Source organism: Miniopterus schreibersii, assembly GCF_964146895.1.
Source record: "Miniopterus schreibersii genome assembly, chromosome: 3".
In the NCBI taxonomy this organism is placed as follows: Eukaryota; Metazoa; Chordata; class Mammalia; order Chiroptera; family Miniopteridae; genus Miniopterus; species Miniopterus schreibersii.
In genome coordinates this window covers 16,810,103-16,837,836 of record NC_138103.1, presented here as the reverse complement: position 1 = coordinate 16,837,836, position 27,734 = coordinate 16,810,103, and the positions used below count along the sequence as shown (strand labels likewise).

At 47.4% G+C, this 27,734-nt stretch overlaps 1 protein-coding gene across 1 annotated transcript in view; it reads left to right on the top strand.

Annotated features, from left to right (window-relative positions):
• Nucleotides 1-22,016, top strand: part of GRIN2A (glutamate ionotropic receptor NMDA type subunit 2A) — a gene marked incomplete at its 5' end in the record, with an annotated part of 356,407 nt that extends 334,391 nt beyond the window's left edge. The window contains 2 exons of the mRNA XM_081131656.1: nucleotides 3,791-4,029; nucleotides 10,761-22,016. Of these exons, the coding sequence (XP_080987782.1) occupies nucleotides 3,791-4,029; nucleotides 10,761-12,557 (2,036 nt within the window). The 3' untranslated portion in view covers nucleotides 12,558-22,016. The remainder of the gene's footprint in view (nucleotides 1-3,790; nucleotides 4,030-10,760) is intronic.
• Between the last annotated feature and the right edge of the window lie 5,718 nt (nucleotides 22,017-27,734).

Sequence of the window (27,734 nt, the reverse complement as noted above, 5' to 3'; positions counted from 1 at the left end):
CACACTCACACACTCGCACAATTCACTGTCCAGGTGAAAAGAAAGGAAAATCCTTAGGTGCCAGAGACAGAGAAGGGTGGGATATTCTCATGGTACAGCCTAAGGGATACAAGCTGTAGGGGTGGGGTCGGGACTCTGACACCCACATCGGGCCCTGGATCGTGCAAAGGGAATAGAAAATGATACACTGCATAAACCTGAGACCTTCAGTAAATCAACACATCTGTGCAAAGGAGATTAGAAAAAACTGTCCATCCAAGCAAAGAAAGCTTGCCATCTGTTTGAAGCTCTGAGAAATTAAAGCCAAAAAGAGTATGGAGGTCTAAATGTATATACTTCTTAAATGGTGCGGTAACTACGGTAAAAAAGTTTTCATACAAAAACTGGTGCATTGACAGTTCCTGGAACAGCCGTGGGAGCAAACCCAGCCCCCCACCGTGGGGACATTTCTCTAGCCAGGTGTGCTTGGGATCCCCCTGGGGGATAGGGGGAGAGCAAGTCTGCTGAAGATTAGCATGCTCCTAGTCAAAAGTGACTAACATCACAGGAAAGTGACCCACCATGAGAGTCAGCGCCCAACCAGCTGAGGCGGTGAACCCCAAGAACCAAGGGAGTGAGGAGGGGGCAGGGCAGAAAATAACCTAAGGGGGGCAGGGCCGTAAGGGTGAAATGATTAAATGTAAAAGTTTTTAAAATAACAAAAGAGTAGGGCGTTATGATAAAAAGAACAAGCAGAACTTTCAAAGAGCCAGATGAATGTCACAATTAAAACAGACGAAAATTAAAACATAAGGCTAAATATTACTAATGAAAGAATAAATGAACTGGAAAATGTATGAATCATCTAACTGCAGGACAGAGAGATAAAGGAATGGAAAATATTAAAACAAACTCAATAACCTAGAGGATGGAATGAGAAGGTCCAGAATAGTTTAAACAACATTTTCAGAAGGGAAAAAAAGACAGGATTATCATGTGCCACTAGAGAATTGCGACACCACTACACACCTCACTAGAATGCCTGAAGTCGGAAACACTGGCAACCCTGATCAGTGCTGGTGAGGGCGTGGAGCTAGAGGAGCTCCCGTTCGCTGCTGGTGGGAACATGCGACGGCACAGCCACTCTGGAAGGCAGTTTGGCGGTTTCCTACTAAGCTAAACAGCCTTACCAAGCGATCCAGCAATACGCTCCTAGGTATCGACCCAAACGAGTTGCAAACTTATGTCCACGGGAAAACCTGCACATGAATGTTTATAGCAACTTTATTCAAACCTGGTAAAACTGGGGAGCAACCAAGATGTCCTTCAGCAGGTGTCTGGACAAACTATACATCTATGCAGTGGAATATTATTTGGCAATAAAAAGAAATGAGCTTCTCAAGCCTCTGAAACACACGAAAGAACCTTAAGTGCACACTGTTAAGTGAAAGGAGCCCGCAGGAAAAGGCTACGTACGATGTGGTTCCAACCATATGATGTTCTGGAAAAGACACAACTATAGAGATGGTTTAAAGATCTGTGGTTGCCAGGGGCTGAGATGGAGGGTAGGGATAGATGAATAGTTGGAGCACAGGGGATTCTTAGGGCAGTGAAAATACTCTAGAATACTGCAGTGGTGGATACCTGACATTCAGCACTCAGCAAAATTCACAGAACTACAACACAGAGTGAACTCTAATGTAAACTATGGGCTTTTAGTTAATAATAATGCATTAAGATTGGTTCACAAATTGTAAAACAATTTACCACACCAATGTCAGATGTTAATCAGGGAAAGGGAGGGAAATGGGGCCAGGGAGTATATGGAAACTCTCTGTTCTTTCTGCTCAGTTTTTCATTATATCTAAAACTATTCTAAAAATAAAGTCTATTAATTTTTTAAGAGATAGGAGAGTTAATACGCAAAGCAACGATGGGTGAGATTTTCCCAGAGTTAAATTTATATGAGTCACCACATTGAAGAATCGCACCTAGTCCAGAACAGAGTAAATATAACAAACCCACACCTTGATTCCACCCCAAAGGCAAAATGAAATTCTCAAAAGCAAGTCGGGAGAAAATAGAACTTGCATAGCAAGTAATTATGAGCCGGCTTCTAATACCAGCTGCAGTCTAAATCAGAAGAAGACTCACAACAGCTTCAAAAGGTCAAGAAAAAATAATTGTCGACTTAGATTTCTGTGTGCCACCAAATCAGTCAGAGTGAGAACAAACCAAACGGAAACCACTCTGATTCCACAGAACTTAAGAAGAGCGCAGTATGAAAGCGGTCATTAGATTAACGTCTTCAAAAGGGAGCAAATAAACATGTGGAGTGTTTCCTTTGTTTTTCTCTACACGTCTCTTGTATCCTAGAGATCACACACACACACACACACACAAGATAGTCCTACCTTCCATTTAACATGATATGCATCTCCCTTGATTTTCACTGCCCTTGGGGGACAGTGTGTGAAGGCTGAATCACAGTCTAAGTGCCATCGTTTACTGAACTGCTAGACAGCTAGTATGATCGCTAGGCATTTAGATCAGAGAATTTGGCAACTGGATAAAACGCACGTGAAAGACACAAAATACTGCTGAGCGTCCCATCGCCGTTTCCCCTTGGAGAACCCCAGCTGCTCCTTCCGTTGCTCGCTGGGGCTGGAGGTGCTCAGTGTGCAAGGGGCCCTTCAGAGCCGGACGGATGCCTCTTTCCAACCCGTGCTCTGCGCCCAGTGCACTGCTTGTGGGCAACTCTTAGAATAATCCTGGATGTTCTTTTAAAAGAAGAAGAAAGAAACATATCTGAGGACGCCGGTGTGCCAGGCACTGCGCCGGGCATTTCCTTCCAACAAGCCCGGGAAGGCTGCAGTTTATGAGAAGTCCCTGTGATCCCGGGGCTACAGCTTTTGGTCCTCACCACACACCTAGGCAATGTGCGGTATTATTACACCCATTTCACAGGCAGGGTAGCCTGGCCCCGCGGTCACACAGCTGGGGAGTGGTGAAGTCCTAACTGGACTGCGGGTGTCCCCACTGTAGCAGGCGGCCGGTTCACCCACGTCCTGCTCCAGGGCTGGGGGTGCTCGGGGTCGGGGTAGAGAGCCACAGGGTGGGCAGAACATGATGATAATGACCAAAAGCAACCCCCCAGGAAGCACAGAAAAGGCTGTGCCCAGCACTACCCATCATCTCATTGCCCCCTCCTGCAGCGACGCGAGGTGGGTGGTGGTCGTGTCCCTGCCTTCGCCCAGCTGGCAGCACGCAGACCCGGGAGCTGGGTACCCTGCCTCCGGGGGGCTGGGTGCTCTGCTTCCGGGGGCTGGGTGGCCTGTCTCCGGGGGCTGGCTGGCCTGTCTCCGGGGAGCAGTTGGGTGGCCTGTCTCCGGGGGGCTGGGTGCTCTGCCTCCGGGGAGCAGCTGAGTGGCCTGCCCCCTAGGGGGCTGGGTGGCCTGTCTCGGGGAACTGGGTGCTCTGCCTCCGGCAATTGGGTGTCTGCCTCTGGGAGCTGGGTGGCCTGTCTCCGGGGGCTGGGTGCTCTGTCCCCGGGAGCTGGGTGCTCTGTCTCTGGGGGCTGGGTGCTCTGCCTCTGGGGAGCTGGGTGCTCTGTCTCCGGGGGCTGGGTGCTCTGTCTCCGGGGGCTGGGTGCTCTGCCTCTGGGGAGCTGGGTGCTCTGTCTCCGGGGGCTGGGTGCTCTGTCTCCGGGGGCTGGGTGCTCTGCCCCCGGGAGCTGGGTGGCCCGCCCGGGTGGCGCAGCCCACGCCCAGGCCCCTGTCCGCCGCTCACCGCCCACGGCCTGTCTCCGCAGGTGAGATGGAGGAGCTGGAGGCGCTGTGGCTCACCGGCATCTGCCACCACGAGAAGAACGAGGTGATGAGCAGCCAGCTGGACGTGGACAACATGGCGGGCGTCTTCTACATGCTGGCGGCCGCCATGGCGCTGAGCCTCATCACCTTCGTCTGGGAGCACCTCTTCTACTGGAAGCTGCGCTTCTGCTTCACCGGCGTCTGCTCCGACCGCCCGGGGCTGCTCTTCTCCATCAGCAGGGTCAGTAGCCGGCCGACCTCTGGTGGTGGGAGGTCGGGGAGGCGCTGGGCCTCCTGAGAATCGGGGAGCCGTGACCCCTTGGGGTGGGGGGTTTGGGGGAGCTGTACCTCCCCCCCTCATTCTCCAGCCCCAGGCGTTCCAAGCAGGGCTGCAAACCCAGACGGCTGTGGGAGCCCAGGGAGGACGGGTGAGCGGGGAGCAGGCCGGGCATGAGCCAGACCCACGACGGGGAGAACAGCGCCCACCTGGGTGTCGGGGGGAACAGGGGTCCCGGGCTCTGCGGCAGACTGCAGAATGCTTAGCACCCCTGAAGGGGCAGTCATCCTCAGCGGGGGATGGGAATGCAGAGCCAGTATTATCAGCCCTTCTTATCTGTGAAAGGGAAAGTAGCTGTCTGGTTTTATATGACACCTTTCAACTTTTAAATATTAGTAACTAATTCCATTAAAAAAAACAAACACAAAAACCACAAAACATCCTGTGGGCCAAACAGAGCAGCCTGTGGCCTCCATGATTAGCACCCAGACATGCTGTGGGCACTGCTGACACTCCACGCAGGGTGCTGCAGCGTGGGCCTGCGTTCCAGCAAGACGTGATCGACACACGGCCACGCTACGTGTATACACACCCAGCAAAGCACAGAGAGCGTGTGCAATGCAACGGAGCCTGGAATGAACCAGACCTGAAGAACCATGAGAAGATGCACACACATCAAACAAGACAAAAGGCACATTCAGCCCAACATAAACTACAGCACAGAGCACGTGCTGTGTGAGCTCATATGCAATACAAGAAAAGCTCCTTTTATGCTGCACAACGTGGCATGTGTGTGTCGCCATAAAAGGCATGTAAATGTGACATCACTCACCAGTGGAAAATGTTTATATTTGTGCAGCACATATATGTGCCAGGCACCATATAATAAGAACTTCATACTCTCCATTCGTTTAACCTACAAACCAAATCCATGAGTAGGTACTGTAATTAGCTCCAGATTGCAGATGGGGAGACTCAGAGTTAGGAGGTTAGGGGAATTATCCAAGGATGCACAGTCTCTGCGGAGGCAAGATTTGAATCTAGATGGTGTGCCAGCCAGAGTCTACACTCTTACACAAGCAACAAACATCAAACACAAGCAAATTTGATACAGATCATACTATACAACATATATGTGCATGCAACTCACATAGTATGTTTACGTATTCAACACAATCTAGTTATTTACATGCTTCATAATAAAAGCACATAACTACTCATCTTCCAACATAGTATAACATTATCTTTCTATCTGGTAACCAATCAATCAATCATCTATCCATCCATTCATCCATCTATTTGTTCATCTGTCAGTTCGTCCATGCACCCATCCATCTATCCATCCATCCATTCAATCTATTTATATTCCTATTTCTTCCATGTACTCACCTTGAAATTTTTTCACTCTGAAAGACTTAAATGAATTGGGATTTGAAACATGGTGAAAAATATTTGGTTAAAAACATCTAATTTTATGTGCTAAGATTTGCTGAGAAAACTAAATAATTGTTTTAAAAGGAATTTGTGTATCCTTAGCATTTGGTGATTTTAAGAACTTTGGAGATTCAGAAGGTGCACGTTAGCTCAGTGAGGACGATTTATTTTCTCCAAGCAGGGGCACTATAAACTTGAGCTCTGTGCACATACATATTTCTTAATTAGCTTGATGGCATCTAAACACACAGGTTACTTAAAAATAACAACGTGCATGCAGCCAGGTATGCCAAGTTTAAGCTAAATCTCGCTGCCAATTACTACAGGCTTTCTATATCCAAAGGGTTCTGGGATTATCATGGGCAAATGCACACTGTTGCAATTACTTATAGATCCTGCTTGTGTTTGGAAGAGCTTTTCCTCTGTCTGAGGTACATTAAGGGAGCCAAGTTGATAGGGTTATTATTATAAGAAATGAACTAAATCCTTCATTCCCATTCCAAGCACCCTAAAGAATGGAGTGGAGGGGAGACTGAGCACACAGGAGCAGCCATTGCTGTGTTGCGGCCTGACTGGCTGGAATTTGAACTTCAGCCTCCCTTCCCTAAGGCAGAGTGGACACCTCATCCCATAGGAGCACTGAAGGGACTTGTGTGTCCCCTTGAAACTCTCAGCTACCCTCCCTCCTATCCCCGAAGGTTGCAGGGAGCCCTGCTTGAGCACAGACCCTCCTCCCCAGATACAGTTTGTCTTTTAAAATAAGTACAGCCTGATATGTGTGAATTAAAAGAGCTTATCCCTAATGTACTTTTCTCATTCCGAGTTTGCCTAACAAATCTCTCATTTATTAAAGGAACTCAGAATGGGCTTAGCCCCAGATGCTGTGCATAGAAGAGCTTCTGGGTAGCTAAAAAAATGTACTTACTTTCTGGTCAAGGGCCGGCATGCACCTTTAAAGCTTGTCTTATGTACATACTCACACACATGCCACCTTACCTATGTGCTTACTCACAGTGCAGAGAACACACACCGAAGCAAAAGTGTCTCCATTGTGTACACACGATCATTTTCTGTAAAACAACAACAGCAAAAAACAAAAAACATGCAGTGGGGAATTCCCAAGCAAAGAACCTAGTGTCCTACAAATGCAAGGTCACAACGACACAAAGAATTATGCCTACTGTGTAAAAGAGAGCCTGGGCCATTATCCCTAATCCTCACGGTACCCTGCGAAGTTGATTAGATGACACCCCCATCCTATGGATGGAGACAGTGAGGCCCAACAGGTTCGGATGGGACCCTTCTGGGTTCACTTTATGTGTCCTTGAAACAATAGAGGTCTTCTCACTTCATCTCTCATGCCGGAAAAGAAAGCATGAGAGAGGAAAGTTGTCTGTGTGTGCAGGGCTGGGTCACAGGTTTTCATCAGTTTCAGAGTTTAGACTCCTCTGTAAGGGATGATCCAGGATGCTCTGAAATTCACTTCTACCTCAAGGCAGGGTTTTCTGCACTCAAGCCAGGTCTCTCCATCACCAGTGCTCTTTTTAGTACACTGACCAGCCAGACAATAGACGTCAAGTTATTGCCACACAGCAGACACACCAGCCCTCCTGTGGGCTTGTCCCTTGGGAAGCTCCTGGATAATTTGAACCAATGCACACCTGAGATACGTGCATGTCTGGCACTGCCTAGGGAAAAAGCCAGAGCTCAGAGAAGCCATTTATTTAACATTAGAACCAAGCTTCTCCCACAGCGGTGGCCTTTGTCTTCAATGCCCTACAAAACTGTGCCCTCTTGTCTGCGGGATGCCCTTAGCTTTTGTTTTCTCTCTAAAATGCTTTCTCTCTTATGTAGAAAAAAATATTCATTGTCATCAGCACAAAAAGCTGCCTCGTTGTCTCCTGAGATGTGAGGAATGGGAGACGCAGCAAAGCCAAGGACCAGGGAGATAGAACCATGGCACCTTCCCCATGAGCTCAGATGAGGGCAGTTGGAAACAGTGAAAGAAGCTTCTGGCTAGTCCACAGCTGGGACCAGTAGAGTAACACAGACTTAGTCCATTTGGGCTGTTATAACAAAATACCACAGACTCAGTAGCTTATAAATTATAGACAGTTATTGCTCACAGTTGTGGAAACTAGGGGTCCGAATGGTCAGGTGAGGGCCCTCTTCTGGGTCACAGACATCTTGTGTCCCCACATGGTGGAAGGGATGAGGGAGCTCTCTGGGGTTCCTTTTATAAGGGCACTAATCCCACTCATGAGGGTTCCACCCTCATGACCTAAGCACCTCTCAAACCCAATCTCCTAATTCTATCAAGCTGGGGGTTAGGATCTCAGCATATGAATTTGAGGGAGGGACACAAACTTGAGTCCATAGCAGACCCTTTGGGGATCAGACCCTGGCTCCAAGGCCAGCAGAGCCATGTCCCATTGAGAATGTTCTGAGAGGTCGGGGGCCTTGGTGGGAGCAGAGCAAATTGTCGGGACCAGTGTGTTGAGTCTTCATTGCTGATTTTAGCTGAGTCCACTGTGGGTTTGAGAGGGCACCCTATTTCCACACCCATAAAATGCAATGGGAATCTGTGACTAGCAGAGAGGAGAGAAGAAAGAGAGCTCTGCAGGGAGGAAAGGAACTCGAGCCCGGGGATTTGGCTCCCAAGGTGGGGTTTGGGCTGCTTACCTAGCAGGAAGCCACAGTGGCTTTCGAGAACAAACCTTCAGTACTAAAGGGCAGCAGGCCTTTCTTTAGAGCTCGGACAAAATGGGCAGTGTGTGCCCATGCAGGGGTGAAAGGAGACGCGAGGTGACACAGGAAGGGCAGACAGATCGGGGGGACCGAGCAGCTCGCCCAGCCCACATTTATTGAGCCCCTACCATGTCAGGTGCTTTGCTCGCCTTATTTTATTTTGCCCTGATGCCCTCTTAGGAGTGTATGATCCCATTTTACAGGTGTGAAAATGGAGGCTCAGAAAGGTGTAACGGCTTATCCGAGGTCACAGAGCTAATAAAGGTGGAGCTGGGACTCACATCCAATGGATTGTTCCAGGCCTCTGACTCCTCCCAGTGTTTGTAATATGCACGCCCACCCTCAGCAGCCCATCTACAAGATGGGTCAACCCAGTCAGAGAATGCTGTCATCAAAACCTGGGTACAGCCCGGGTCCTTTGCATTGAGTCCTTCCTGCAGCTCCACCAGGGAGATGCGCCTGGGAGCTGCCTTAGCCACGTCCAGGGCAAACCAGGGATGAGAGGAAGCAGTCAGCAGCCATCCTCTCACCTTCTGAAACATAACTCGGTTCTCTGGCCACTTCTGTGGGCCCCTCCAATACAGAGACAGCCAGCTCCTCCCAGCAGGTGGGGCCGCATTGCTCTGCCCGTGACGGGGCGGAGGGAAGCACTCCAAATCTCTAAGGGGAGGAGAGGCGTGCCTTAGAGGAACATACTGAATGACTATTGTTTTTTATCTCAAACACAGAAAATTCGAAAACAAGATTTAAAGCTACTGTTTTCATCATGCTAACGGGAGGAAAAGACCCAGATCTTGGCTGATTCAAACCGACAGGAGGCGCCCTGGCTTTCACCCGCAGTCGCACAGTCCCTCTAGGTCAAGACTAAACAGGGCGGGAAAGCATAGGTTTAACATAAAGGCTCAGGAGCTCTGTGCTGTGCGAGGTGTACACAGGCTCGTATGACTCCACTCCCAGCCACGCTGGAAGCAGTGAGGGGAGGCGGCGCTTCCTAGCAGGTGAACAGCCAGCCACACGGGGCGCAGAGGAGACTGCGGACAGGGCTGCAGGAAGGCGGGGAAGGGTGCGCTGCCAGGGCCGGGCAGCCTGCGGCTGAGCGTCAGAGAGATGCGCAGACAGAGCTGTGGGCTGCTGTTTACCTCTCCCCGAAGGCTAGAGGGGAGACTGTCTCCAGAAAACCATAGGAACAATGCAGCAGGCTTGAGGCTGTCACAGTTCCTTGAGCATCTCTGCGGGTGAAACTCGTCCCCGCCATGGGGAACTGATGGAGCCACTAGTATCAGAGTCCACAGTTAATCACATATGCTTTCCACGAGCTCATGCCAAAGGCGGCAGCAGCCGCGGCCCTCGCTTGTGCAAACCCCTCCTTGGGCTGGCTCCCCATCAGTCGTGGGAAGACCGGGTCACACCCTGCAGGCTGGACCTGAGTGTTTCTTTTAGGTGCGGCTGCCAGACTCTGGGAGCAGGAGTGGGGAAGGCGGGGCCACGAATCACAACGTCACCAATGTCCCCTTGCCTACTACTGTAGCATGATTAGAGTTCTTCCCTTGAGTTACGATTAAGTAGAAGTTAGCAGCTATTTTTAAGAATGGAATAAAGCGTAGTGCAAAACAAGAGACATATAGATGGGCATGCCTACGTTTGAGCTGCCCAGGAGTCCGTCATTCCCTCAGTCCCTAGATGGAGTCAAGTGCAGCGCACTGTGTCATCAGGGCTCTCTACTGTCCCTGGCAACTGAAACTCAACTCTATGTTGAGCAGATTCACACACAAGCAAACACACAAAGAATATATCCAGTGGAGTAAAAGTTCGAGAGAGTGGTCCCAAAGGTGCAACCCGTGTCACGTCCCTCTGTCCACTGGGTTGTAGATTTTTCTATGATGGCTTCACTCTCAGGATAATCTCCCCACATGGTGGCAAGATGAGTCCCCTGCAACTGCTCCTGATAGAAGCATCTATGTCTGTTCCTCCAAAAAAGCACCTGATTGATCATGCATCGATTTCATGCCTACCCTGAGTCAGAAAACCTTTTCTGACTGACCTCCTTGGGTTTTATGACTTGGTTGATAGCTTCAGTGTGTGGGTAGGGGTAATCCCCCAAAAGAATTAATAATAGGTGGTTTTTCATGCCAACTTAGTTTATCAGTAGCTCTGGTATCCTAACTCCAAAGATGATTCTGGGAAACTTTAATAAAAAGCATGAGTTAGTGACCTGGGTATTGGAAGGCTCAATTAAATATCCCTACATGTCAATTTGAAGTCACTGAGACTCTCAAACTTCATGTATGACTATTTGCAAAAGTCTCTCTTGAGCCACAGAGACAAGATAAGCCTTCTGCTTTGCCACTGGTCTCATTCATTTAAGAAACATTATCAGGCTTCAGATTGGATTTCACTCTTCCTCCAGGGCTCCTACAAGAAGGGCCACATCTCACCTTTGCAGGTAGAGTTCAGGTGTGGAGTGGTTTCCCATCCTTGCTGCTGCTGATGGTGTGTTATGTCACTTCCCACAGGGCATTTACAGCTGCATTCACGGGGTGCACATCGAAGAAAAAAAGAAGTCACCAGACTTCAGTCTGACTGGCTCACAGAGCAACATGTTAAAACTCCTTCGGTCAGCCAAAAACATGTCCAACATCTCCAACATGAACTCCTCAAGAATGGATTCTCCCAAAAGAGCTTCCGACCTCATCCAAAGAGGTTCCCTCATCATGGACATGGTTTCAGATAAGGGAAACCTGATATATTCGGACAACAGGTCCTTTCAGGGGAAAGACAGCATTTTTGGGGACAACATGAATGAACTCCAAACATTTGTGGCCAACAGGCACAAGGACAACCTCAATAACTATGTGTTCCAGGGTCAGCACCCTCTCACTCTCAATGAGTCCAACCCTAACACAGTGGAGGTGGCTGTGAGCACGGAATCCAAAGGGAACTCCAGGCCCCGGCAGCTTTGGAAGAAATCCATGGACTCTCTACGCCAAGATTCAGTGACCCAGAACCCAGTCTCCCAGAGGGACGAGGGGACCATGGAGAATAGGACCCACTCCCTAAAGAGTCCCAGGTACCTTCCAGAAGAGGTGGCCCACTCAGACATTTCAGAAACTTCGAGTCGGGCCACATGCCACAGGGAACCTGACAACAATAAGAACCACAAGACTAAGGACAACTTCAAAAGGTCGATGGCCTCCAAGTACCCCAAGGACTGCAGTGAGGTCGAGCGCTCCTACTTGAAAACCAAAGCGAGCTCCCCTAGAGACAAGATCTACACCATTGATGGTGAGAAGGAGCCCAGTTTCCACCTAGATCCCCCCCAGTTTGTTGAAAACATGGCCCTTCCCGAGAACATGGACTTCCCAGATGCCTACCCGGACCACAGCGAGAACTTCCGCAAGGACTCCACGCTGCCCATGAACAGGAACCCTCTGCACAATGAAGACGGGCTCCCCAACAATGACCAGTACAAGCTCTACTCCAAGCACTTCACCCTGAAAGACAAGAGTTCCCCTCTCAGCGAGGGCAGCGACCGGTACCGGCAGAACTCCACGCACTGCAGGAGCTGCCTCTCCAACCTGCCCACCTATTCGGGCCATTTCACCATGAGGTCGCCCTTCAAGTGCGACGCCTGCCTGCGGATGGGGAACCTCTACGACATCGACGAAGACCAGATGCTCCAGGAGACAGGGAACCCAGCCACCCAGGAGGAGGTCTACCAGCAGGACTGGGCACAGAACAACACCCTCCAGTTCCAAAAGAACAAGCTGAGGATTAGCCGCCAGCATTCCTACGATAACATCCTCGACAAACCCAGGGAGGTGGACCTTAGCAGGCCCTCTCGGAGCATAAGCCTCAAGGACAGGGAACGGCTCCTGGAGGGAAATTTGTACGGGAGTCTCGTTAGTGTCCCCTCCAGCAAACTCTTGGGGAACAAAAGCTCCCTCTTCCCTCAGGGCCTGGAGGACGGCAAGCGGAGCAAGTCCCTCTTGCCAGACCACACCTCCGACAACCCCTTCCTCCACTCCTACGGGGACGACCAGCGCTTAGTCATTGGGAGGTGCCCCTCGGACTCCTACAAACACTCGCTGCCATCCCAGCCAGCGAACGACAGCTATCTCCGATCCTCCTTGAGGTCCACGGCGTCGTACTGTTCCAGGGACAGTAGAGGCCACAGCGATGTGTATATTTCCGAGCATGTTATGCCTTATGCTGCAAATAAGACTAATATGTACTCTACCCCCAGGGTGTTGAATTCCTGCAGCAATAGACGTGTGTACAAGAAAATGCCTAGTATTGAATCTGATGTTTAAAACCTTCCATTAAAGTTTTATCTATAGGGAAACGTACGTAATGGCCAACATTCTGGAGGGAAAATGTTGGATGCCCAATAGTGCCCTGCAAAGAGGAAGATAATTTACGAAGGTATTTTTTTTGTTGGTTCTTTTGCACATGGCTCCATGCCATAGTCTTCCACTCAAGGAATCTCGTGAGGTGTGTGCTGGGAATGGCAGATACCAGATAGGTGAGTCCTTTAACCAAAAATAATAAGTCAAAGGGCAAGTCTCCCGAACGTGCCCACTAGGTATGTTGGCAATAACGATGCCTTGGATGCCAATGGTGATGTTGTGATTTCTTATATTCCAAATTCCATTAAGCCAGTCCACCATGCAGTTTCCTCATCAGAAATGCCTAACGGTTTCTTTAATACAGAATAAGCAATATGGTATGCATGTAAATCCGACCCAGACCAAATACAACAGTTATGAATGCATCTGCACTGTAGCGAGATTGACATGTGCAAGAGATTAGGAAGTTTGGCTTTGTAACCATTTCAGCTTTATTGTCATGCGTCCATCACAGCCCAGGCCCAACCCCAGAACTCCAGGCTCCCCCAAAGAATAGCAAATCAGTGTGTTTCATGCTAACTATGTCACCTTCATCATGGTCCATGTCCAAGACACATCTGGAGTAAAAGGCCGGAAGGGTCCTCAGGCAGAGAGCGACAAGAATGTCTTTGGATGCCCGTTGGTGTGTTGCACAGACACTCCCTCACCCTTGGCTTCTATGGTCTTGTTCAGGGCTGCGTCAATTAACACATTTATGTCTCCGATATCTAAGTGTGGATCTTCTGTCTATGACACAGCGGCCACTGTAGTTTATCCTGAAGACTCCTGTGTGTGTAAGTTTGCATTTCCCCCCTTCTGGTGATGACTCAGGGTTGTATAGTATCTGTTACCCCTTTCCTCCCCAAGTAACCATGACTCGTTCAGTCCCCAAACAGCCATGGTGGCGTCTAATTAACTGTGCGTTGCTGTTCCCGGGGTCGTTAACGTGGTGGCAGGCACCAGCAGCCATATGTGTGCTGTGATCTGTGAGACGTACGATGCCATCTGTCTGCAGAAGGCTAGCGTGGTTTTAGGTTTATGTTTCTTAACGTCATGAAGCTCAGTTGGACACTCGTTTCCACCCCAGCCTCCTCGAATCAAAAGCCTTCAAAACATGAGAGACACTCATGCATCTACCCTGAGCATCCTCCAAATTGTGGCCAATCGTCAGCGGGACAAGTGATTTCTCTCTTCTGAAATATTCGCTCTGTTGGAGGCTATTTCACTCACTAGCACCAACAGACACAAATGAAAAAGTCCCCAAAGCATTTGTCATTTCCGAGACCCCTCCATTATCCCATTGTTACTCTCCTCAAACCTGTGCACGTGTGATATGAGATGACGCTCATCTAACATAATTGGGGGCAGGGGGTCATTATGCCTGGGAAGCTCTTAGCACTGTGCCTGGCACATGCAAAGTGCCTAAATAAATAGACAGTTGTTATGCTGTGATACTTTATCAGACCAGAATTTTCTAGTTTAAAGATGAAATATTATAAAACCCACAAATAATATGAAACATTTTATATAGTTTTAACCTAGTAATTAGTGTACTTTAAATACATTCATATCCCTGAAATATTTGGAAGAAGTAGCCATTGGTCTTTTAAGAGTACCTCGGTCTGTTTGGGCGACATGCTGCAGAAACCCTAAGCTCATGGAGAGTAGCCTGACCCTTGGTTCCTCCTGCATTTTGCTTTGGGTTCTTGGAAAAGGGGACAGAGTGGCAGGTTGACAAGTTACCCTGTTTCTTTTATTCAGGGTGTTTTCTGTGTTGTAGGGAGTGTTTTCCTGTGAGTGGGTAGGTGCCAGGAATAATTCTCTTGGAGCTTGAGGATTCACTGAATGGCTCCATCTCTGGGGAGGTGCACCTGACTTCCAATATTCCCAGAATGATGAAAAATGGTTGCAATAAATTTCAGTCAGAGGTAGAAGGGCAGAGGGAGGCAGTGGGTGAGGAAGGCGTCCCATCGTCTTTGAGGTCGAAAGGAAGAAGCAGCTGACTAGATGCTGATGACAAATGCATTTTAGTTCATAGGTATTGCACCTTCGCTGTCCCTAGACCCCAACGATGGAAGAGCCTAGATTGAAGGACCTTGAATAGTCTCCCCAGTTTCTAATCTTAGGCATTCCATTGACTGTATGTCTTCTAGAACATTCTGCCTTTGCCCTTCCATTGTATCCCAGACTTATCTTCCCCCAGCCAGGATCACTTCCTTATCCCCAAAAGATTGGCATGTCTTAACATGACGTGAATTAAAAAGTCTCCCCAGAGCAGTGGTATGCCATCAACCCAAAGAGACTTTGTCTTCCTCCAGTGTCCTCAAAATGCATGGGGCTGCCAAATGTGACAGAGATCTCCAGGGAGAGTGCAAATTACCCTTGGAGTGATTCCATGGCCCCCAAAGCCTTCTAATAACAGCGTCATTTCTGCTATTAATCCTATGCTTCTCTGGACAAGAAACTAAAAATGTGGCTTTTGGAAGAACCAATAGTCATGTACTAAAAAAAAAATATGCTGCCTTTCATACCCAAAGTCTTTCTAAAAATAAATAATCAGAATTGGATGCTATATCATACATACCTAATTTCCCTCCTCCACTAATTCACTGACTCTTAATTGGGATGATCTCAAACATAAGAAAATTGACCATGGATCAGATGGTCACTTTCCAAGTGACATGTGATGATGTGGAGCTCTTCAGAGGTCATCCACGTCCAGTCAGTTGTTTGGAGAAAGAATATCAGAAACAGAACACCCAATCGTAAATAACACCTACAGCATAGGAGGTGACAAGAATGCAATAGGAAGCCCTGAACTATGATTCACCCCAAAGGGATCTATGATCTTAGATTTGTTGATGCCAACGAGCCAGAACCTCTGAACCCAATTTTGTGCCTGAGTTTCACCTGACTCGAGTCAGAGCTGGCTTCGTAATGGCGTTTCATTAGCTCTCCATGACTTTCTCCACTTGAGAAGGACCCAGCTGGTCCACCTGAACGCAAATGCTCGTGCTCCCGCCCACAGATAATAGTACACACATGCAACCAACTTAAAATATCCAACTTAAAATATCCAGGAGCCTTCTGGGGCATGAATTCCACTCTGGGAAACCTGTGCGCATCTGGAAGAGAGTTTCCTTCACTCTCACACGCTCGGGCTCTTAGGCCGCGTCCAGTTTCGATGTTCTGAGAAGGCAGGTCCCTAATGGGTCTGTTACTCTGCCGGGAGGCCCCTGAGAGGCGCGGGTGGCAGCCCCCGCGTGCATCCCTCTGTCCTTTGCAGGCCTCGCTGCGGCTTTCCCGGCACCATGGCCGGCTCGTGGCGTACACTTGCTCTCCTCCTGTTCCATAGGGCCCCTGAGAGGTTTCCATACTGAGCTTTTCTGATGAAGGCATAAAAATTCACCCATTGCAGCAAAATCAGTCAAATCAATTCACGCTGATTTTTTCAGGGGAGGAAAAAAAAGAAAATTACACCTTGTTTACAAATGAAATAGTTTCACTTAAATGGGACTCCAGCCAAGGCAGTTAATTAGTCAAAAGATCCACGGCAGCCGCAGTCACACACTGTTTACTCTCTCCGATATTTCTACCGCTGATGTGTGTTTAATATTCTGCATCTTCCTCAGGAAATGACAAATGCCCTGAATTCTTTGCAAATAGAATTGCTAATGAAAAGGGGGGGGGGGGGTGTTAATTAAATGGTGATTAAAATTTTATCTCCTTTAAACCTAAAAAGTGCAGTTTTAATAATCAGTTGTCATATAAACAAATACCTTACTCGGAAATCCCTTGCAGTTTGAGACCTAAATAAATACTAATTGGGGAACCCTAAATATCTTTCAGAAGAGCTGAATGTGTTCGTTAACTTGACGCACGGCCCTGTACCGCGTCTCTGTGCGTCGCTGCTGTGCGCGAGGCCTTGGAAAGGGGGCAAGACCTGTCTCTGCGACAGGGCCTGTCCGGATTAGCCTCGGCTACCGTGGGCCTAATTGGACTTCAAGGTAAAGGCACAAAGCAAAACCGAGCAGGCAGAAGTTAACCTCATTGGCCGATATTTAATATAAATTACGAGTTCTCTATAAAAGCAATTTCCATTCCAAAAACAGTGTTTATTTTTACTTGAGACAAAATGAGACATTTCCAGGTGCCCCCTTCTTTTGGGAAACAGGGTTGAAAGTGCTCAGTGAGAGGTTAAGTGGGGTCTATACTTGAAAAGCTCTCCCAATATGCAGTTGCCCTTTCCTCACTTGATCCCTTGTGTTCATATCTAAATGTACCAGATGAGGCCAGCTTGCCACTTGATAGAGATCGGAGATTATCAAATGCACTTATCTTGTGAATACAATGCTTGTGTACACATGTATATACTATACATGCCTGATTTCTACAATTCACACGTAAGTGTATTATCCAAATAAAATTGTACATAATGTAAAGTTTATGTTAAAAATTAAATGGTGATGGTGGTATTAACACATGGAAAACCCATTCTGGTTATTGACGGGATGGTATTTATGTAGAGGGGGCGCTATTTTTTTAAATCTCAGTTCTAGGGAGGGTGACAGAGCCAGGTGGGATTTGGGTTTGGTGCTCTTGACCCCTTCTCTAAAAATGTACCTGGAGTTATGGGTATGGGGTGTATTCTGCACACATTTGCTTCTGATGAAGACATGCCTGTGATTTCTGTAAACCCATCAAATTCCTTATGCTCTTTCCCTTCCCGCACCCTTTCTGTGGCCAGAAGACCTCTCAGTAGAGTGTCAGCTAAAGGTGCCTGCCCAGAAGTGTCTTAGAAAAATGTAACTTAAAGAAGTCACCAAGATTTGGGGCGAGGAGATGGGAGATGAGAAAACTAAGGGAAAATGAAGTTCCCAAGGAGGCCGTAACCTATGCGATTGTTAAGCTGACAGTATGAGAGCCAGGTATAGAACCCAAGACTTCAACGGCCCAGTTCCCAGCTTGGGTCCCTTGACCAGAATGGCTCATTTCTAGGTTTCTCTTGAGAGGTCTCCTGAGTAGCTCTCGGATAAGAGCCAGAGAACCTCATAGAACTGACCCATCTTTCTTTGCCCCTTGCCTTATACAGACCCAAGCATCCTCTTTGAATTTTAGTTTTCCTTCAAGCTCCCCAGCACTCCCTGCCTCAGAGTCCTGGAAAAGAGAAAACATTTTTCTTGGGGACCTATTCCCTGGGAAAAGTCAATGAAGGATACAGTTTAAAACCTCAAGCCAAAGATGAGAGCTGGCAGTGATCATCGAGATGATAGACTTCTCTTTCTCGTGAGCCGAGGATGAGCAAAGGACACTGATCAGCTGATAGCACTTGGCCGAGTGTCTACTCCCCTTTTAAGGCGAATTCGGGATTGAGGAGCTGCAAAGGGAATAGAAAATATAGTCTCTCCCCATAGTAGCTTATGGTCTAGAAATTCCAGTTTCTTAATACAAAAGATAACCAAGGACCCATGAAGTGCAAACTCAGAGTAAATGCAGAAACTAGAAATGATCAATAAAATTCTTGCCAGGAAATAACAATTTATTTGATTCCATGATCAAACAAACAAAAAAAACCCTCCCCTAGATCTGTAAGTAACTTTGGAGAATATAGTTGGTACTTCTGGGGATGCCACTGATTACTTGAACCTTTGAGGATGGTATTTAGGAAACCTAGGAGCATCTAGCCAGGCGAATAAACTTGCCCTCCCCATTTTGCAGACAGGCTTAGCTCTGATTCCACTCAGTTCTCCAGCCTTTGCCAAGTCATGCCTCCTTCCAGCTCTGCTTCATGACATGTGCTTCAAGGAAAGGTTGAAAAACCCCTCAAAGGATTACAAAATAGACCATGATGTAAAAAGACTATTTCCTGAAAGCTTTCTTGTTTGGTTTCGTTTTTGACTTGTGAAAAATACTTTTGATAGTTCAGGGTATAAATGTATCAGGGAAGGGAGTAGGGAGAATTCCTTGTTGAGTCCCAAGTGCCTACTGTTGTGGCTGGTGAAAGGGAACAGCAGGAAGGTTCAGGAAGATGGTGGGCGGGGAGGGAGCTTATTTTGTTCTCTGTCCACCCTATTCTCGCATTACTGGAATGTCCGATTCTTTGCTTATCCCAAGTACATGCCTTGATTCAGAAGTTGAATTTGGAAATGTTAAAATATATCTACGTGGAGCATAGACAATATTCTAGGCGTATCCTAGAATATGATTCTTGAAAGAACCTTAGGATGAAATCTGATTGCTCCCATTTTACAGAGAAGACAATCAAGGCTCAGGTCAGTCTCAGCCTCATCAGTAACAAGAATTTGCTAGTAAATCCCTAATGTTAGGCATAGTCTTGAAGTGCCTGATCTCCTCCGGAGAGGTGAGAATAGAAGTTGGAAAGAGAGACGTGCTGTTTAGGGGTCCCCGCGGCTCTCTCTTGAGTTTCGGCCTCTGTGGTGGGGAAGTTAGTGTCTTCCCTTCATCGTCTCTCTGAGGAGCATTGAGAACGCCTGGGGATCTCAACTCTGTTCTCAGTCCCTTCGGAGACTTGAATGCTCTTTGTGTGTCTCCCCTGTACGCTTGCGCTCAGCATTTACTTCTCTGGTTCCTGGGGGGTTATTTTCTCCACTTAGCATGTGCCTAACCTTCCTTTTTTTAGTCTCTCTCAGTAGACATCAAGGCTAATTCCATTAAACACATACAAACAGTATGCTTTCACATGTATGGGGACACACACACACATGCATGTGCACACACACACTGCCTTGTGCCCCCACCCCCATTAAAGCTCTCCTGACTAAACATTTTGGCCCATTTCCAAAAAAGCCATGTCATTTGCAAGTGACTGTCCCTTCTGTTTCGTATATATGCTTGGTTATTTTTGCCAGGCACACAGAATACGGTCCGAGGTATGACAGAGACCAGGAAACAGAGTTTTGCGTCAGTCAGGGTTTCGGGGGCCGGAGTGCCTGAGCGCCAGCATGCGGCTGCTCTTCCTTCCCGGCCTGTCCCCCCGGATCACCTTACCGTTCCTTTCCCGGTCACTGACACCAAGATAACGGTTGAAGCAGCGAATGCTTGCTCGGTTCGTGTCTTTAAAGAATGCCGAGCTGGAATGCCCGCTGCGCGTCCCAGGAGCGCAGGCGCCGCGGTGTTTAATGTGCTCGCAGGCAGCGACCCGGAGCCCGTGCGTCCCTGGCGCCCCCTCGCGTGTCACCCACACTTCTCCCTCCTCCGGGCACCTGTATTCACTGTGAGGGGGGCACACCGGGTTCCCTTTATAGATGAGGAACCTGCTCTGAGATCAGGAGTGTTTTTCTAGGCGGTTCTGTGGATCCGACCTTCCGGACGGCCAGTTAACCTAACAGAAGCGCCCGTGTCCTCGCCGCTGAGGAATCCTGAGCTCTTCCAAGCTGCAGCAGAAAGCGTCTTAGGGCAGAAAGGTCACTGTTATTTAATAGCTATTTGGAGATCCCGTGGTTGGGTCAGTTTCTCCCAGGGATGTTAGCTGTGCAGACACTGGAACATTCAAAAGAACAGCTTGGCCGGTGCTGTCTACTGGGGCCCTATGTCAAAGCACACAGCTCTCCGGGGAGCAGAGGCGAAATTGTTCCAAATGGAGCCATTTCTCAGATTAGCGTCCCCAAATAAGATGTCAGCAGTGTGCAGAAACAAGAGGAAACTGAGGTGGTCACTCATAAATCCCTCTCCTATATCATATCCATGAAACAATGAGTTTGCATTTTTGCAGTTCTAGAACATTCCTCATTAGCCGTAGCCCTGGGTCATAAACTCTTCCACTTAATTCTCTCTCACACCTTTGGGAAGGATTTGAGATGAGCCTTCAAAAGGATAGTAACATAACATGTAGCCAATACCACAGCTGCCTTTTAAATTAATAAGGTTAATTGTTCCCTCGCAAACCTAAGTTTGTCTTTGGCATTTTAAATACTTCTCATTGATCTGACATTTTGCCGTTTTAAGCTTTTAAAGGGCTCGAATCAAAGACTATTGATAGCTGAACAAATAGTGAAGGTCCAGATATGGTCAGTTTTTCCATGGAAAACAATTTTAGCCTTTTGAATTCAATTTAGGTTTTTACATTAGCCAGCTAAGACATTGAATTATTTCTATTCTCAGTTAAGCTAATTCAAATAAATGAACAGTATTGATTTTAACCCTGTTTTATTTTCTTTTAAATTCTAAGTTTATTAGGTTTGTAGCTCTGGGGCCATGACCACTAAGGAAATGTTCCAGTTTAGAAATTAAAAATTCAGACAACTATTTGGGGTTAAATTCTAATGGATTTGGGGAAGATGAACATGACACTTGTAACGTTCACGTTTCCCAAAGTTTTCATTGGCAAAGGATGTCAATCGCCAATTTTTTTTTCCAAATAAGAGATAAGGTCAAGAATAACATTTTCATAGAAAATTCAGTTAACTCCTCGATATAGCTAATTACCTGGTTAACACCTTCCAAGCTTGAGAGTCCCCAAAGATTTCTTCATCGGTTGTTTTCAACTATGAATCTTAACCTTGTCCATCCCCCTGCTAAAACAAGGGTAAAAGCACTTACTTGCCAGATTACTTAGTCGGGATAACTCAATGTTGTTTATTGTGATGGAATGTTTGTGTGTATGTGTTTATGTATAGAATGTATATTTCAAGCTGAATATTCAGAGAGAATTTTCAGTGAGTTAATTTGGTGGCTTGAAAAAGAAGTAGATCATTAAAATAATAAATAATGGCCTTTTTAGACAGAAAAAGAGGGTAAACTATTCATCATTCGCTCGTGTTGGCAGACTTACTGCAAAAGACGCAAGCTGGTCTTGACCCACAAGAGAGAAATTGAATGACGCAGCTTTAAAGGCCCATGTCTGAGTCTATTTTAACCCGACATGGATGGGTTTGAGCTCCATAGAGAGGGTTTCCATTCACAGCTACATTCAAACACAGTCCAAACCCCACATCAGAACCGGCTTGATCTCCTGTGTGGCAGAGCCCAAGGCCAGCTGTGTGCTCTACTCAGCGGTTTCCATTTGGGAATAGATGTTCACGCACCACTCCCAGCCGCTTATACCTGTCATATTTTAATCCACTGCATGAGGAGTGCTACTAACTGTATTAACTATTTCCAAGCATAGCTACTAAATTACACGTTTGCTTAACACCTTTCTACGATAGAGGAAGTATATACTATGGTTGTCTTCTTGTAGTATGTCTTTTATTTTTGTTCAATGTGTTATCAACTGTTTTAAGGAATGGGGTTTGACATGTGTGTGCAAACTGATCTGTACATAACTCCCAAGGCAATGAAAGTGCCCGGTCCTATGGTGTAAAAATGTAAATACAGGAAAATTTCATTTTTCTAATAAAGATAATTTCTGCCAATTGATATGAAAATGAGAAACGGAGTTGTGGTCTTTGTTGTCATTGTTGCTGCTGCGGTGGGCATCACTGATGCTGCAGGCGGGCTTATTGTCGCAAAGGGGAAATAACTTGCCCAACCAGTGTGGCTCAGAGGTCGGGTGTCAACCTGTCAACCAAGATTCCCGGACAAGGCACATGCCCGGGTTACAGGCTCCATCCCCAGTACGGGGCGTGCAAGAGGCAGCCGATCAATGTTTCTCTCTCATCGATATTTCTCTCTATCCCTCTCCCTTCCCCTCTCTCTAAAATCAATAAAGACAAAAAAATCTTCAAAAAAACCCACCAAAAAACAGTGGAAATAACTTGATTCCCTGCCTTTGTGCACTGGGGGGCTATCGCTGGCAGCACAGAATTGGGGAGGGTCCTTGTTTGGCCTCAGGAGTTCAGCTTCGCTCTCTGCCGGGGTCCCTCCTCTGGACCTCATCTTCCCGTGCGGCTCCCACACTCGCAGTTTGACTCTGGGGAGTGTCGCGCTTTACCAAGCCCTGTGAACTGTGATTCTGGAAAAGGGTGATGGTTAAAGGTCTCGCCTTCGCTTGTGTTCCAGGAAACAGCATGTAGTGCAAAGAACCAACCTTCTTTACGTGACTTAGATACGACTCACGAATGTCCCCCTTGGTTACCAAGGCCAGACACAGACCCCCCCAAATTCCCTTTCTTTGCCTCATGAACGATTAGCTGAACTTCTTGTCCCCACTGATTAGTGGGAGCAAAATGCTTGTTGACCGAGCTTTGGTTAAGCTTCTCTCCTTCTCCCGGGCCCCTGACTTTGGCCCACCTTCAGCCTGAGCCGGCTGAACCCCTCCTTCACAGCCCCTCCTGGGGGTGGGCCGGCCTCCGCTTCTCTGATCTGTCCAGTCCTGCTGCCTCCACTCGCCTCCCTTCCCCACACCCTGTCCTTTCTCGCTACGTGCTCCTCCCTAGAAAAGAAAAACCCTCTTGGCCTAACCCTGAGACACTTGCAGATCTATGGTCAGATCATTCTCCCTATTGCAATATCCCTCCTCCCGATAGCTATAGCCCCTTTCTCCCCTTGAGATCACTGTTCTGAACAAAGTCACTTCTTACTAAAGCCAGGTTTAATTTTTATTCCACAACCCCCATCCCCAGATCAAGTGGCATTTCTAAAACTAAAATATGACCGTGTTCGCTCCACCTCTCCTTTACTCGAAGCCTTTGGCTTAAAACTATGACCACAGGAAGAGCTCGGGTCCCACGGCCCAGCACACAAAGCTTTCCAGCCCCTGCCCTACCCTTTTCTACCACGTCCCTTATGGGGTGTCAGAGATCTTCCTGCTCCTCTGCAAAGAAAGACGCCATGTGCTCTCATACGCCCATGGCTTCACCCACGCTCTTTTCTCCTCCGGGAGCCCGGCCCCTGCCCATCGCCTCCTGGGCTCCTAATCCCGCCTCGAGATGTGCCGTCAGTAGCAGCCTCTCCTTAGTCTTTCCTCGCTCTCCCCAGCAGCAGCGTTAACAGTTCACTGATCCAGCCTCTTGTACACACTTCTATGAAGTAAGCCGGCAGGCTCTCCTATATTTTGTGTGTGTACTATCTCTTCTTGGAATATGAGCTTTTCCAGACAGTGACCGTGTCATTTTTCACCTTTGAATCCTGGCACCCCAGCCAGCAAATGACACAATGAGGGCACTCACTAAATACCTGCGGGTGGAGGAGTGGACGGCTGGTGGGTGGGCGCGTGGCTGGAGGGGCAGACAGATGAAGTCCTTTGGAATCTCTTCTTAGTTTACCTCGCTCTCTATTTTATCTACAATATCTCACCCAGTCCTTCGACTTTTAATGCCACTGACTGCCCCCAAATTTCTTTATTTGGGTCTAACGTCCCCTGTAAGCTCTAGAACCACATGTGCATATCTATATTTTATATCTCCACCTAGAGATGGTAAAGACATCCAAAACCTAAAATGTCCTAAAAAGTACTCCGGACCACCCCCAACACACAGAAATCTGATTCTCCCCAGGGCTGTCTGTCTCAGGAAATGGCACTGCTCCTGACCTGGCTTCTCAGGCCAGACACCTATTGGTCACCCCTCCCTCCTCTTTGCCCCCTCATGTCCAGCCCAATGGCCCACTCTGTCTGGGAGATCTTTAAAATACACTCCGGATCCATCTGCTTCTCATCACTGCTGCCGCCGTCGCCCCGTCCATCACCCCCATCTACGCTACTGCGACAGCTCTCCGACCCACCCACCGGCTTCCCGCTTGCCTCCGCGTCCACCCATTCTCCAGACGGAAGCCAGAGTAATCTCTTCAAAGACATTAATTACATCATATCCCTCACCTTCTCTCCAGCTTTCAATACTTTTCCATTACAATCGGAATAGAGTCAAAACTCTTCCCCTTCTAACATCATGTCTCTAACTCATATGACAGTACACTCTCCAAGAAAAAAGATAATTTTTCCATTTCCTCTTGCCTCATCCCCTGTCTCTGAGCCTCTTCTCGTCCCCGGCCTTTTCTCTCTTTTTTTGGAGCAGCTAAAGATGGGCCATTTCCAACACATTTTCCATTAACTGAAGTGGCACTAAATACCATCACTGCTATGAAACTAATCGGCAATTTGTGAGATGCCTTTACATGTAGCCCCATTTGGGGGCATAATTATTTCCTAATTAGGAGCGATTTATAGTTGGGACTTGGGACATTTGCTTCTGCCAGTGACACGGCTATCCAGAATGGTTGTCCTCTCTTTTTTTGTTCCCCCAAGATTCCGCTGGCTGAAGCCAGATGACCAGACAGCTGAGCAAACTTAATTAACAGGCAGTTCTGGTCCTGTGGGAGGGAAAAATCTGACTTATCAGTCAAATTAGCTATAATTCTGAGGATAAAACCAAAGATGTTTCTATTGGAAGACTCTGTAGTCTTCTGCCAGAAATGGAGTGATCGGGATCATTTACCTTCTTTTCCAAGAGTTCTGATGAAATTTGTCAAAGTTCATTAAATGAGCCCATTTTTGTAAAGAGCCCTTTAGAAACCTTTGGAGCACTCCCATGCAGCAGGGATTATAATCTCCCTTTTACACATTTGGAGACCAAGGGTCAGAGAGTTGAAGTGACCCAGGTGATTGTGAAGCAGGGGTCAGGGTGAGCACGTGTCAGCTGGAGCCCACATCTCATGATCTTTTATCTCTAGTTCCATGCTCACTGTTACCTAGATTCCAATAGAGTACAGGCAGGAACTGCCTCTGTGTCCCTAATCCATTACCCACTGTAAATGCTCTATAAATATTTTTAAATAAGCATGTAGCAGAAAGTGGAGCCAGAAAGTCTTGGGTTCTTGGCCGCATCCTAGCTTTGTGACCTTTGGCCAGTCATTCCAACTCTCTGATTCTTCTCTAATCTTTTCATGCATATTTGTAAAATGAGAATTTTCAGCTCCAACTCTGCCCTCTTTGTAGGCTTGTGCAGAGGCATGGTTAACCATACGATGCAAAAGATAACCCCTTTTGCATTTTTTTTAGTTCCAAAATTTAGAAGTTGTGCTCAGGGTATGTCCAAAGAAAAGCAACTGCCTTATGAAATGGCTGGAAGTTCATGGCATCTGATGCCAGCTTAACTGAGCACAGGGAGTGTCTTTCCCTGGAAGTGAGAATGGTCCATGAATTAGAGGCCATGAGTCAAGCCTTCCCCCTAAAAAACAGATTTCCTGAGCTCTCCATGGTGCTGAAGGTTTCAGGGCTCTATGTGCAAAGCCTGCACTGCTCTCCTAAAACAGCAGATAGAAACTAGGCCCACATTTTTGCTTCTGGAATCTCCAAGGTGCTAAAAATTCTGGGGATGTGTATGCAAAGCCTGATGCACTTCGGTTCAGCAAAAACTTCCATTCAGCCTGCGTGCTGCAGGGGCCAGGAGCAGACTGAGCTGTGACTTTCCATTTGAAAGCCTTGATTTTCTCTTGAGGGGTGTCCAGCTCCCTTCCGTTTCCCACCACCCGCTGGCGCGTCAGGTGTTTCAGAAGTTTTCTCTTTCTCTGCCTGCCTCTCATGTAGCCTCCGCTCCTGCCTGAGGAAGAAAGGGCAGCCTTGTCCTTCTTAGCAGAGCAGCACTGCGTTCTAACTGACGGCCGCCTCCTCTTGCATTTCTTCCTAAGCGACGAGGAGCTCTGGTCGCCGTCTCAGGGGCTCGGGCCCCAGGCACTGGCAACATCTGACATGCTCACTGCTTCTGATCTGTTTGATTGCTGGGCCACTTGGGAAGTTGTAATGCTGGGGCTCAAGAAGGTGACTATGCGTGGCCCCCCTAGCCTGCCCAGAGATACAGAGAAGTCAGGGTCGAGCCTGGATCTTGGAACCGTAGCACATTTTACTGACTTCAGGATGGACGAACACCATCAGAACAAGACATGTGGTGACAACGAGCCTGTTCCAGTGCAATCAACATGTACAGGAGGCTCTATGATCCAGACATCCCACACACCACATTCAGCATCTTTCCGAGTCCTCTCCGATCATCTTAACAACACATCTGCCGTCATAAGCTGCAGAGGAAGAATGTGAGCATCAGTATTGCCTTTGGACCTTGAAAGGACTTCACTAATTTAGGGCATTTTTAATATTTGGCAATAAAAAAAACAACAACAAAAAACTTGGGGCCATAAAGCTCACATTTATTCATCAAAGATAAGGTAAGCAAAAATAATAACACAGACACATTTTCAGCAGCCTCTTGCATATCTTGAAGGCACTCCAAACTCAGCATGTTCCGAACAAAATGTACCCTTCTCCTCTTCCTACCAGAGCTTGCTTTCCTTCTTTCCTATCTCAGAGCGGAGCATCGTCAGCTCCCACTCACCAGGCCAGGATCCTCAGTCTTTCTGACTCCTCGCTCCCCTTCCCCCCCCAGTTCTGGTGAGTCTCCCTGTCTGTACTCCTACATGCCTGCTGCTCTCCATCCCCGCTGCTGGGTGGCCGTCTCTCGTCTCCTACATGGATTACTGAGACAGTCTAGCAATAGGCCTCCCTGCCACCAATATTGACCCACCTTTCATTCTTTCTCCGTATACCTGCCATAGCAATTGTGCTAAAATAAAATTTGGACTATGTCATCCCCAACTGAGAGTCTTATTAATGGATCCTCATTGCCTAAAGTGTAGAGACCAACTGAAATCTTTGACATGACTGGCAAGGATTTTTTGGCTTGTTCTTGCTGATTCTCTAACCTCTGATTTTTCTAACCTCATGTCCCACTCCTTCCTTGCACTCAGATGATGATCCAGCAAAAACAGACCTTTGTAACCTCCCCAGTAGGTTCTTAAAAATACTGTTTCCTCTTCATGAATGTCCTTTAACTATCTAAAAAAAAGTAGTTCTCTTTTAAGTCCTGACTCACTGCTGTGAAACCTTTCTTGGTTTCTCCCTGAGTTAGTGGCTTCATCTTATGAGCTCCTATGACTTTTTGGACACCTTTACAGTGTAGCATGTTATTTGTCCCTTTACTATGTCTACTTTCCCCTCCTGTGAAGTTTCCCATAAAGATAATGGCCTGTGTGACCCAACTGGCATGGGAAAAGGTGTTCAACACCACTAATCTTCAGGAAAATGCAAATTGAAATCACAAGGAGGTATCACCTCCCAACTGTTAGGGTGGCTATTGTTTAAGAAAAAACACACACAAAAAAAACCACAAAAGAAAATAAATGTTGGTGAAGATGTTAGTGGGAATGTAAATT